Below are 14,059 nucleotides of genomic sequence, written 5' to 3'. Positions count from 1 at the left end.
AGAGAAACAAAACCAAATAACCACATCAGAGGAGGACAAAGATTTAGAAATCATGAGAGATGACATAGAGAGAGAGAGATAAAAGTAGACAGAGGAGGGAGAGAGAGGAGGTGTGGCAGAACAAGGGAGGAGGAAAAAGCAAAGGGAATGGGTGAGCAGGTCAGGGTGAGAGAGGGAGTAACACTTTGTGAGTATTTATAGCACTCACACACACACACACACACACTAGAGCCAGTGACGCGGAAACATCTTCCTGCTTGTCTTTCTATGGACTCCTGAGCAATAGAGACTCTCTCACTCTTAATGGAGAGCAACCACTCTGCTTTGTATCCTCAAAGAGTGACTGGTTAGTCCAGGACACAGAAATCTGACAGAACAACTTGTGACGCTCATCATTCATTTCAAAATTCCATATATATGAGGAGCATAACTGGAGCAAACCTACACAGACCTACACCTCCTCCACCTGCCGTAGTTTGTTGTGACCGATAAGTAACATTATAAACATTTCCACCTTCCAACCTTCCACCCCTTCATGTGTCCTTTCACTGCTGAAGTCAGTTTTCTCCAACTCTTATTCTCACCTTCTTCTGCAGGACATTGATCTTCCTCTCCTTGACCTCCAGCATGTCCTTCATGTCCCTGATTTCTCCAGCAAGAGTTCCCTTCTCCTCCGTCAGGTCCTGCAGCTGCTTGGTTTTCTTGTTGAGGAAGGACTCTTTCTCCTCCAGACGCAGACGCAGAGCATCCACCTGAAGCACCACACAGCCAAAAACGCTTTAGGGGAAGTTCACACACCTTAGTGGGGCAACTTCAATTTAAACAACTTAATAAAATGTGGGCTTGAAACCGAGTAACAATCTTTATAGGAGTTTTTAAACACAACTTCATTTATTTATCTGGCACCAAATCATGACAATATCTCATGACACTTCCCAAATAGAGCAGGACTAGACCATAATCTTTAACACACAGAGAGCCAACACCCCCCTACCCCATGAGCAAGCACATAAAATTCACTTGTGGTTTTCAGGTATTTATTCATCTTAAAAACATGAAAGCTGAGCAAGCTTTAATCTTTAGTCCTTACAGTAACCGTAACGCTTCCACATTTATTTATTTATTAGTGCAGCTTTTATCTCTGTTAGATGTGCTGTGACAGTACGCTGCATATTACCATTTCTTTGGCGGTGCCCTGAGTCACAGTGCAGTTAGTTTCAAGTCCCAAAGTAAATAAAGTGCTGATACGATTTGCAGTAATAAGCTTCAGACCCAGGGAGAGCCGATTATTTGCTCAGTTTGGCTGGGAGTATGAAAATGTTGTGAGGCAGTGTATTGTTAGGTTGATTTACTATATGTGTACAAACAAATCAAGGATTTCTTTATTACCTCTGTTTGCAGAATGGCAGCACGTTGCTCCTTGGCAGTGAGCGACTCTTTGAGCACCTCGATATGCTGTTTGCAGTCTGAGTTCTGGTTGTTGAGGGTCTCTAGTTTTGTCTGCAGAGCCAGCAGCTCAGACTCCTTCTTTGACAACTCCTGCTTCAGCTGGTCAATCTACAGATGGATGAAACAGACGACAAGGGCAAGCAATGTTTTAACACACTGTGTGTGCGAGTGTGTGAGACACAGAAAACGAGTGAGAAACCTCTTTTAACCGAACAGTGAGCTAGTCAGCACAGCTTTTGAGCTATTTTCATCAACGCGCTTTTCTCTCATTAAAAATGCATTTGGGACTGACTCCCCTGCATTCATCATATATTATACATCACCTCTATTCATGATTGATGAAAAGAGGGTCTAAAAATAGAATAACAAAACTGTGACTGGTCTGCTCCTGGTCGACTAAAGTGAGGAGCGGTATGTAAACAGAGCCAGAGCTCCGGGGAGACATCGCAGCCCGAGAGAGCTGCAGGCACATGCACCTCAACACGATTACAGATTTCAGGTAGGTGTGCTGGTGTCTTGACAGTGTAGCTGCAACTACTGACACGCAGAAGCCAAAAATACAAGCTACCATGTTGTCATAAAGCGTGGTTTCATAAAGTTTTTCGTGCTGACTTTGTGGAATGGTAGACTTCACTCTTTGAACAAAATGCACATCACAAATGTCTGTTGGCAGCAGAATAATAAGCTATCCTACATAATTAAAGAATGAATGTTCCATGTTTTATTGTGCCTCAGCAACTGATGTTTTTTTTTTCTGGTATTCTTGACATTGAGCTCTTCTCAAAAAACAGCAGAGAAGTCAGACATTTGCCAAGAAGACACTTTGCTGATGACACTAAATGCTAAAGCAGCTCATTTAAGTGACATGTTTAAGATTCTCTTGTCTGCACAGGTTTTTCTTTCCTCCGAACAACATAGTCATGTTTCTTCCAGCCACATTTTCACAGGATCTGTCCTTCTACAAGCATATGCATTACAGCAGATGGTATCTACCTTAGTCTTCATAAACTTAGAGTGGTTCTTGTAGACCTCCATCTGTTTGATCTCCTCCTCTCTGTCCTCTGTGTTCAGTAAGCCGTTCGCCTTCAGCATTTGGATCTCATCCTCCAGATCTCGAATGTTGCGCTCCAGAGAGGCAATTTTGGTGTCCTGCACACAGACATGCAGAGGAGACACACCTCAAAACCCTGACTGGCATGTCTACAAGTTGCATGCTGCAAATAAATCTGAACCAGAGACAAGAGTCCAGGACAGACAGAAAGACTGACAACAACAAAAAACATAAAAAGAGACTAAAAGACAAAAAAAAAAAAAAAAAAATTAAAAAAGCGAGCTAAGCAGAGATTGGAAGAAGCTCTTTGGTGTAGCTGAGAGCAACTGCAGTATCTGTCGGTGAAATCAGAAGCTTTCTACCCAGCTCCTTGCAGCAGCTCGGAGGATTAATCACCATTGGGAAATATTGAGCACACATCCAGCACAGAGAGATCAGCCAGGACCAGAGAGAAATGTGCAGAGGGAAAGGAAGAAAAGTAGCAAGCTGTAGCTTTTGCTGTAGATGCTTGCAGATCAATGCAGAATCCAGTCTCTGGACTGCGACTGTGAGTGCAGCTTTAGCTTCACAGCTTTTTAAATAAATAATAGAACGTCTTTAAGATTAGCCATGGTCCATCTCCCTCTCCAGCAGAGCATAGAGCAACCTTGTTCCTTCCTGTCTTTCTCTCTCTTTTTTTTTGGCTCTCCTTCTTTCCTCTAGTGGCTCTGGACTTGTGAACTTGTGGCCGTTGGCAGGGTCAGTCATAGCCCACTGCAGAGTAACATGGGTAATGTATCGTAATGAGGAATGATAGACTGCACGAGAAGATTCTGAGGGGGTTAACGTCAATGCATGAGTGCTGCTCATGCACATGCACTTCGCCCTTCCGTTGCGTCTCACCTCGGTCTCCATGTTACGAGACCGACATCAATGAACTAACATTGCTGCAATAGATACAAGACACCATACCTTCAAAGGAGGGAGGTTTTATTCCATCCACATGTATTCACTGGTACACCAACCTGGTCAGTAAATCTTGCTCTTTAGCTCTCTTTCCCTGCCTCTGTGTGTCTCTCTTTCTATCTCCCTGCATACTGGCCTCTCACTGTCATAAACAACCACACCTGTTTCCATGGTAGCAGCAGGCAGGCTATATGCTGTGCACTGTCTCTGGTGAGTGAGGAGGAGAGGGCGGGAGAGATGTAAGGGAGCGAGGGAGGGAAGGAGGATTATTCATGCTTCCATCAGCATCAGCATCAACACAGCAGAGGGAGAGAGGAGAGGGGAGAGATGCAGGGTCTTCCGGCACAGCACAGGGGGAGGAGGAGGAGGAGGAGGAGGCGGGTCTTCCCTCGCTCTGTATGCAAATCAACAGGATCCCAGAGCGCAAATGTCACATGACCGCCGGCAGGGGGAGGCTGGGACCCGCATGGTGCCGATACAGCCGAGTGAGAGGGGCTGTGTCAGCTCAGCGATGATGTCATGATTTATTTTGAGGAAGTGATGTCAGGCCTCTGCAGTGAAGCTGGTGGTGCCGACACTAATACAGATCAGCCATACAACAAGTTTTAATCTGATGTTAACCCTTGGAACGGAGTGTGCATGTCACAGCTGCATCGGTTTTAAAGAACAGAATTTGGGTGTATCTAAAATGTAACTAGCTTGAGCTGGAAGCTAAAAGCAGTCACACTTGATGGTGTTGGGTGGGGTCTATCTCGTTAAATATTTTCTATTGCAACATGAATGTTTGTCCCAATATGTAAATGTTGCTTAAATTCCCCCTGAGGCTTCAAAGTTGCATAAGACATTACATTATTCTACTTGTTCCATTTCACTATAATGAAGTATTCAAATGTAAGATGCAATTTTAAGGTCTGCACAATCAGCTTACATCAAATAGAAAATTCTAAATCTTGTGCATCATTTGATATACATTTGGCTATTGTTACAATTGAAACAAGGCTTCGTCTCAGTTTTAAATAATGTTGCTAAAAACCAAGCTAAAATAACTACAGTGTGTGATGTTTGCAGACACTCTGTAATGTTGAGTTGATTATTGACAAAGAATATGCCTTTTGTTGTCATGAAACAAGCGTGATGCAGCTCGCCGTGGCCAGCTGCTGCACCTGTTCAGCCGGTCACAACAGCGGAAATGTTGAGCAGCAATATTGATTCTTGTCGATGCTTACACAACTGCTCTCTGAGCAGATGCACAGTGTGTCTGCACGCCAGTGTGTGTGAGAGGTGGTGTGATCTGTCAGTGTGTTTACTATTGACTCAGCTGCTGATGATCACAGTGACAACAACAGATTCAGTAGAACACACAGAACACACACCAGTGTGGGCCTCTGTTTAGACATACAGCGACTCACGTAATGCAAGGCCGGTAAATGTTGGTGTCTCAAACACATAAACACACCATATCTGTCTTTAACATGTTTTTTATACAAACTGTCTGGCTTGTTTGTTTGTCTGTGGTCATAGATGGAAAAATCTTCACATTCATTCATTCAATCACCTGAAGCTCAGTATCAGCAAATCCAACGAGCTTCTAGTAAGCTATCAGGGACGGGTGGGGGGGTGGGCTGTCCTGGTTGTCATCCAGGTTGAGAAAGCAAAGAGGGTGAACAAGTAAACTGGAGTCCAAATTAAAAAAAAAACAGATTCACAACACTAAAGCCCTCTTCAGGAAGGGACACAGTAGACTGTTTCTCTTCCTGAAAAGACTCAGATCCATCAGTGTGTGCAACAGGCTCATGCAGATCTTCTGTCCATCTGTTGTAGTGCTCTCTTCTTCGTGGGTGCGTGCTGAGGCGGTGGCATCAAGGTCAGCAGTCTCAACAAGCTGATGGGTGATCGAGTCGGAACTGGACAGTGTGGAGGCAGTGGCACAGAGGAGGACGAGGGACAAAATCAAAGGCATCTTGGATAACACCTCTCACCCTGGTGCAGATGGGCAGCTCATTCAGCCAGCGGACCATCTCACCATGGTGTAATAACAGGCTGCTTTGGGTGCTCATTTATGACACACAAACACACATCACATTCATGAGAACGGAACGGACAGATTTAAAAAACGTAAAGCCTCCAGTCACAGCTGTCGGCAGCAGCAACTGCCTATTGATTACTTCATGAAGGGCTATTTTGAAGAACAAGAATTAAGAACTGAGAATCAATTCCTATAAGGGACCGCTGCATGTGGTTCTGGTTAGGTTTTATATTGTGAATCAGGTTCTTACTTTCATCTCTATGATGGTCTGCAGGGCCTTGGTTTTGCTTGGATCCTGATGTAGCTGATTTCTTCTGTGAAGTTCCTTGAAGAAAAGATGAAACATTGTGTGGCACCAGTACAGCAGGGTCTATTGTCATATCTACTGAAAGCACGACTATATGGCCCCACCAACAATGTATATAAAGTTTACCCCAGTAAATCTGCAGGTTTCAGTTCATACATAATCATTATGCTGCAATATAAGCTGCAGAAAAAAGATATTGATTACATGACACTCAGCACTGCCCTCTAGTAGCAATAAAGAACAGTCAATTTTAGGTCTTGTACAGGAAATCCCATGTATTAATATCAAGATAACCCTGGTCATATAGTACCTCTCGCAGATGAATGTTTTCCTTCTCCTTTTGATCCAGAATGACCTCCAGGTGTCCAAGCTGGGCCTCTGCCTCAGCAATGCGCCTGGCTCTCTCCTGCTCCTCCTCCTCAGATGCCCTGCCTGGGCCCGGGGGCAGCCCTTTACTCTGCAGCATCTCCAGCAGCTTCTTAATGGACTCGTCTCTGGCACCCAGTGTCTGTTTCTGTGTCTCGATTCTCAGCTCCATCTCTTCCAGGGTCTTCCGCAGCAAGAAGAGCTCCTTGGCCTGCCTGTCATGTTCAGCCTGCAGCCGACGGAAGTTCTCCTCCGTCAGCTCGATGGTGGTGAAGTGCTCAGAGGCGGAGCGGTTACCGCTCTCTTGCTGCAGCAGGTGGTTCAGGTCTCGTTGTGTGCGCAGCTCATCCTGCAGAGCCTGGATGGTCATCTGCAGATGCTGATGAAACACGATTAATTAATTATTTAATTAATTAATATAAGGAATAAACAGATGGCTGGAACCATATGTAAACACACTTCTGAGATTCTGTTGGACAGGGTTCTGTGGAAAAATGCAGGTGAAACATGGGGAACATATCACTTATGTATCTTTAGAAGCGAAGAGACTGTAAATTGATTCTGCTGGAAGACAATATGGCTTATTTGAAGAACATAAGAGAAGATTTTTTATTCTTTATTCCAGAAGAAAAATCAAATTTGAGCATTTGGAATCGCAGTAAGAGTTGTTTTTAAATATGTTAAATATACTGTCACATGTAGTAGTTTAGTAGTGTGCTGCAAAAAGTTGCTCTCTTTTTAGACATGGGAGTAGAATTAATGAGGGTTGCTAATCAAAGCAGAAGACCACCCTTCCTTCCCTGACACCGAAAGACCCGGATACTGTCTACAAATACTTTGCTTCAAACCTCAGGGGAGGAATTTGCTTAAAATGAAAAAGGGTCTGAAAGCAAATCAAGGATCAAGACTGTAAGAAAAGACCGTATGCTTAATAATCTTATTTATATGGGCTGTCATTGTTGGACATGGACAGGGTTATATGCTGAACAAAGGCATGCTTGTGTGTGATTTTGTGTGTTTCCAGATTAAAATACAATAAAAACAACACAATATTAAGCCCAATTCATCTTAGTGAAGGAGTGCCAATTCTGGGTTTCAGGGAACAATGTCAGGGCCAAGTTTCTGTCACAGACTGACTAACGCCCTGCCTGGTGAAATTTTCTTCCAGCAGGTATCTCCAGAGAGCAATCAATCTATGTCCAGAAAACGGCCCAATCAGGGCTTAGAGGACAGGAAACAGATCCTTACACTGAACTAAAACTTTAAAGGCACAATTGGGTTGACATGACTGAACAAACAAATAACTCTTTGGAGTTTTACAGAGTATATAGGGGGAGTATATGAGGGTCCACAGGAAAGGGAGGCAGGCTGAACGGCTAGAAATAATTTGTTTCCTTTTGGACGTTCACAGGAGAGCAGGAGAGGAGGTTGTAATGGTGCAAAGGGATTGCCAGGTGTCTGAAAATACACGGCACACAGGTGACTCTATGTTGTGCACACAGCTAGTGTTGCAAACATAGGGACAAACCTTGGTTCTCCTGGCATCCAGCAGCTGCAGAGCATGGGCAGAATGAACAGAAAAACAAATGTATGGTAAAACAGAGCTTCAGAGCATGATGCAACAGAGACGGATGATCAACACAAACCAGCCAGAGACTTCTAAGGAAAGCTACCCTTTGGTCTGTCCAGCTGTCTGTTTAGCAGCCTTCAGCCCTCAGTCAGAACATCATATTTATAATATACCTACAGACAAAATGTGACTTAATCAGATCACCTTTCTGGAAAGAGATGAACATAAAGTAAAGCGGTAAAAATGGTTCAAATCAACCACCATGGTTAACATTCACTGATGATGTACATGCATTAGACAGACCTGATATTGTTATAATTGATAGCAGCACTGATATTAACAGTCATAAACGCATTTGTACACATTTATTCATTCATATTATAAAATGAATGCTGTAGAAGTGATCACATTAAGTGCATTATTCTTTTACTGAGAAGCTGAAGCCACAATTGAAAAATCAATTGATTAGTTGCTTAATCAGTAACATCTGCAGAAAATTAATCAGCAACTATTTTTAAAAATGATTAGTAAATGAAAACACACACACACACACACGCACACACACACACACACAAAACAAAAAAACTAAACAACACTGAAAAATGAATTGTCTGGTTCTTGTCTCTCAAAAATGAATATTTGTGTTTTTTGTCTTATGTGATTATAATTTAATTGTCTAAAATCTACAGGTATTCAAATTCATTGTTGCTCTAACAGAATAAAGCATTTAAAAATATCATCTTGGACTTTATTGGAATATTGGGATCGCTGTATTATTATTATTATTCCCGTTTCGTGATATTTCCAAATAAAATAATTAGGCAAAAAAAATAGTTGGCTGATTAATTAAACAGACATTAATTGCAGCTCTGATTCATTGATCCTATCCAGCAGGATTAACACTGAAACACATCTAATGCTGTTTTCCACCTCCTTAGCTTTCTCTAAACATGTGCTCTTTGAGCCACCAGGGGGCAGTGTTTCCGTTTGCAGGAGCTGCTGCTCAATTTTCTGCTGATTGTAGAACTGCTGCCATCTTCAACAGTTTTGGCCACTCACACTCCCTTATATGAGTCAGTGTTATTTGATCCAACAACAGAAACCACATAATACATCTCAAATTTTCAATTTCACGCTGACTGGAGTCCAATCACTTACATGCACATGCTGGCTTCTCTAGTGCCATCGGTTGGAAATATACAATACAGCAGAGACTGAATCACATGGTAATGTTTTTTTTGTTTGTTTGTTTGTTTTTTCAACAGACAATAATACAGTTATCTTCCTCACATGTGGAGTAATCCTCAATAGAATGATAATGTGCTAATATGTATAAATACTTCTAAATACCTCTTCAATAGCAATAAATACTAAATATCGCTGTAATGAAAATGAGAAACTGTTTTTCTTCATGAGTTATGACCATGTAGAAAATGAGTTATAACAAATACTGAGCTGCTGCCGCCCTTCTTGTATGAAATTAATTTAACATGGCGCAAAGCAATATTCAGAGCATTAAACGGAAACCTTTTCTCTCTGCTCATATCTTCTCCCTCTAATCTCACCTGACACTGCTCCCTCTCCCTTCATCATCAGTACTCCCTCTTGCTGCTCCCTGATCAATAAGCAGACGTCTTGGAACAAAACTGCACCAGGAAGTCCAAAGATGCCATTTGCATAATTGCACTGTGGGTTAAAATGACTACAGGGCCATTCCTCCCATATTCCCCCAGTATCTACAACAGAACTGTATCAGCTCCTGTGAATCAGTCATGACTCAGCAGATACTGTGGTCATCCTGCCTCAAGAGAAGGCTTCTCTTTTGCTGTATATCCTAAAAATGAGCTTCCAGATGTTTCACAGAGTCATGGAGAGATGTTGAGCTACAGTGCTGCCACCTCTAACTGACACCTGGGGCAGCCAGGGGTAACTGCCTGTCTTAAATCCTTTAGTGCAGAAAAACAAAGTCCTTTTGAGAGCCTCAACAGACAAGAAGTCAGAATCGGTCATTTTCCCCTCCAAACCAAATCTCAAAATGCCAAAGGCTATATCTGCTGCATGCAGGTTACACACAGGAGCACACACTTCGTAATTTCCTTTTGCACAGAGTTTATTCACATAATTTCAGCACACTGTTTTGTCACATGGGTAAAACTGTAACTTAACAAGACTAAGAGTCTACAGGCTAGCAGTGAATTGAGGATGCACTTGGTCACAGCAGTGCTTACCAGGTATACTGTTTACCTTGTTCACAGGCCTAACTTAAGATGTTAGCATACTCACATGTTCTAAGTAGTAAAAAACTGCAAATATACAGACTTTTATGGCAATTTATAATCGTTTTCAGTTCAGTTTCAGATATTTATATACCCACCAGCTGACATCCCCAGAGCGACTTCACTAAATTGGCCAGAAATGTATCGTGCAGCCAGACATCTAAAATGTAGACACATTAACTTAAAGCTATTCTTTGATTCTCAAAGCTGCTGACGTTCAAATCTTTTACCCGGCAGTGCAGGCACCTATAGAGCAGTTATATGTGTGGTATACTGTATCTAATGTGTGCGTTTGTTAAGAGAGCGTGGGTGTGTGTATCTGACAGATGGACAGCTCCAAAGCGCTGAGTCAGAGCAGCCTACTGCTTACTACATTCTTAATCTCTGTGTTGTTTGCCGTGATGGTTGACAGTATACAATTACACCCACAGAGAAGGCAGTGAATGTGCCATTTATTCATCTCTGCTCAGCTAAAAGAAAGGCAGAGAGCAGTGTGAATGCAAGTCTGAGTGTTGGGACAGCTCAAAGGAGTTAAGTAACACTGAAAACTGAATGATGAATCTCTTTACTTATGAGTGTTCACCCAGTGTGGGGGAGGCCATTTAATATCTTTTACCTATATTACTGTTTATCATCTAAAGAGTATAGAATGTGCCTGCTCAGTTATTAGGAGCTCTCCCCATATAACAGAACAGCTGACTTTAACACTTCATCTTTCAGCCTACCTTTAGGCTTCCTTTAAATTTACAGTCTTACCATTAAGGGTAATATATGTATATATATAAATATATAAAGTGTTTCTCAGAAGTTACAGCATTACATCTCTAAAAGGTGAAAAGATAGCAGCCTCTCAAGGGTACTAATGCATGTATGAAATAAGTTGTACAAAGCTTTTGGTGGCTCCAAAGGGAGCTGCCCCGAGTCAGATAAATTGCCTCAAGTGATGTCACTTGAGTCAGCATCAGTTGGGGCTGAATTACAAGAAAGTCAGAAAGAAGTGAGTTTGCCTGACCACTGTTGCCAGTGCCTCAGCTCTGCTTGAGGCTACATTAGCTGCTACTAGCATAACATACCAGAATCTCTGAACCAAACTGATAAGGTGCATTGTTGCTAAAGAAACCCCTCAGACGAGGAATCCTTGGAATAAAAAAGACTATTATCTACGGTTCGGCAGCAGTAATCTTGATGCGATATATAATGTTATGTTCTGATACCATTTATTTCCTCCCAATACTTATTGTGAGATCTGAACTTGTGTATTGGCTGATACTGAGTACCAATCCAATAGCAGTGTATTAAGATAATATAATATATAATTTTTAAACAGCTTTACACTACAAACCCTGTGTGGATGTAATTGGCATCATTGTTATATGGCCTGGCTCACGTTAAACCCTTTGTAAAAGGCTTATCTTATCTTATCTCATCTCATCTTATCGTATCTTATCTTAAACATGAACAAATACAGACTGACAGAATGCCACACAACTTTATTTTATTATCTTTTTTGACAGTCAGTCATTTGCCGTTACTGGATAGTGGCTACCGTATACACAACGCTGCTGGGAGAAGTGTTTCAAGGCTAATAAATTACTTGACATTGGACTGGTGTACAGATGTATGTACTTGCTGTTACCCAGTCCAACATTTAAGAATATATCAGTGGCATTTCCCATGCTCTTAACCCTATGTAATAGGAGTGCACTGTTAACTTAGTACAGTCCCATTTTAAAGATTATTTCTCAAAATATTTTCTTCTACCTTAAAGTATGTCTTGATAATGGATTGATTCAGTCTACATTCTGGATTCAAACCAGAGACCTTGCCGTTATTTTGCATTCTTTATAGTCAACATCAGCATTTTTTCTTAAATATTCCTATACTGAAGAAATCTGTTTCTCTGTTTGCTTAATTGTTGATCGAATATCAGTCTATACATACCAACTGTAAGAGCACAATACAGGCTGCACACTTGCCAAGACATAAGGACCTGGCATACATACCAATGATGCTATGTGATTTAATGCTGTATATTAAATTGTTGGCTTCCCACTGATGCAAGCGACTCAATCATACACAGCTTTTCTTAATGGTGAGAAGCTATAATTTCACAGTGATTTTGCATGAAAACCAGACAGTCAGTCTACCAGCGCAGGCAATCAATAAACAATTCATCTAAATACAAAGGCTGAGCCTCATCTACAACAATGCCTCTAAATTAAAGGGACATTTCACCCCATAACCAAATCTCCTATCCTCTTTCCTGTAATGCTGTTTATCCATTTAGACTGTTTTGGGGTGACTTGCTGAGTTTTGTAGATATCAGCTACAAAACAATTCTGCCTTCTCTTAAATATGATGCAACTTGATGGGATTCTGCTTGTGGTGCTCAAAGAGCCCAAAAAATGCATTTGCAAAACTAAACAGTAATGTCTCCATCCAGAAATCAGGACCCAGTAACTCTGAACTACACCATAACACTGTGCAGAAGTAAACGTGCATCTGATCACAAAAAAGAGGCTCATGCTCGTGGAAAGGGGGGGATGCAAATATTACTAGCATCGTCCTTAGTTGAGCTGTAACATTAGCAATCATATTTAGCTTAGTACTTATTTAGCTAACCTCTCTTCCATGAGCAGATTCACCCTTCTTTCTGCGTGGTGACATGATAAGAAAATTATTATCTTGAGTGACCGGGTCACGATTTCCAGTTCCATTATATTTGAGAGAAAGCAGACATTCCTTTTAATGTCTTTCAAATTCTGAATTCATTCTTGAAAAGTGTTAATTAAAATTTCAGTCTTTGGTTGAAGTATTTTTTTTTCTATTATAAAATGGGCATCAGAAAGCTGAGATGCTATAGAGTCCCTCCAGAGAAACAACAAGTACAATCATCTTTAATGAGGTGCTACATGCATTTAGGAGTTTAATATTGGCCAAAATCCACATGTACAGGATATACACATTCACATGACAGACTTACGAGAGACTCTCCTCAGGGGAAAAGAGTGAAATTCATTTTGTTGTCCAATTCTTTTTTTTTCCCTGTTCACAGAAGAAGAAATCTTCACTATTAGATTCTCACTTTACTTGTTAAGATGGGCATTTTTACCCTGTTGGCTCTGATCTAATCCAAAATTTTGCTGTTCTGGAGAAAAAGACACGAGCAAATTGTAACACGTCTGATCCACTTTGCTTTGTTCTTCCATCCTCCACTCCCACCTTAATCTTAGCAGCCTTGCACTCAGTAAATGTTCCCTGCTTCTCTGCATTTCCTCTCATCTTGTTGAAATGAAGTGAGGAGAGAGACTCCTCATTTCATCACCTTCATGTCCTCTGGATGAGGCAGCAGCCATCTTATGTGCTCAGACGAGGCGGAGGTTGCCACAGGAAGTACCCATGGGCTCTTTTGACTGTTATATGATACATCCTGTGCCCACACGAGCTCATTATGTCACGATATGCCAAAAACATCAATACCTTTGCCTATCATTTATACATGACACCTGCAAACCTGTTTGCCACCTACTGAACAAATGTTTGATGTTAACTCAACACGCTCCATACGCTGTGTACACTGTGTAGTGTCCACACTGCTGAATCATATGTGCAAACAAATAACACCACCAATTTGCAGAGACATGACAGCCCCACCCTGTTCACATGTTCACACTTTTATTGCTCGATGACATGTAACTATGGGTGGCTCACAGTAAAGGATAAAAAAGGCACGGTGTCCATGCACAGACAGAGCAGTGCGATCAGCCTCCATTTTGGGGGACTGCATTGATGAGGGCCGACTGGGTGGCTGAGCAGCAGTGGTCATGACTCAGTCAGATATGGTACGCTCCAGCTCACACACTTCCCTCCAGCAGCTCTTGTCCAGCTTCAGCATGACAAAATATTCTGCTGAATTCAAATCAAATGCTTCAGTGTTGTAACAGCCAGAGCCAGCTGTATGGTACATTAAAATGCGCCTCACAAAACAGTCCTGGGCTAATCATTACCTCTAGTCATGATCATCAACTGTCTTGATTAAAGCTCTGCAGGCCATGGTTGGTATTTCACT

General features: G+C 41.7%; 1 protein-coding gene across 1 annotated transcript in view; it reads right to left on the bottom strand.

Moving 5' to 3' along the window:
* The window catches only part of erc2 (ELKS/RAB6-interacting/CAST family member 2), a 35,166-nt gene that overhangs the window by 13,051 nt on the left and 8,056 nt on the right, over positions 1–14,059 (bottom strand). Inside the window, exons 3-7 of the mRNA XM_046383666.1 lie at positions 6,089–6,523; positions 5,722–5,796; positions 2,443–2,598; positions 1,390–1,557; positions 585–752 (exon numbers count right to left, since the gene is read on the bottom strand). Of these exons, the coding sequence (XP_046239622.1) occupies positions 585–752; positions 1,390–1,557; positions 2,443–2,598; positions 5,722–5,796; positions 6,089–6,523 (1,002 nt within the window). The remainder of the gene's footprint in view (positions 1–584; positions 753–1,389; positions 1,558–2,442; positions 2,599–5,721; positions 5,797–6,088; positions 6,524–14,059) is intronic.

This window comes from Scatophagus argus, chromosome 3, assembly GCF_020382885.2.
Source record: "Scatophagus argus isolate fScaArg1 chromosome 3, fScaArg1.pri, whole genome shotgun sequence".
Taxonomy (NCBI): domain Eukaryota; kingdom Metazoa; phylum Chordata; class Actinopteri; family Scatophagidae; genus Scatophagus; species Scatophagus argus.
The sequence above is the reverse complement of the archived record's forward strand: the minus strand, read 5'-3'. Positions and strand labels throughout refer to the sequence as shown.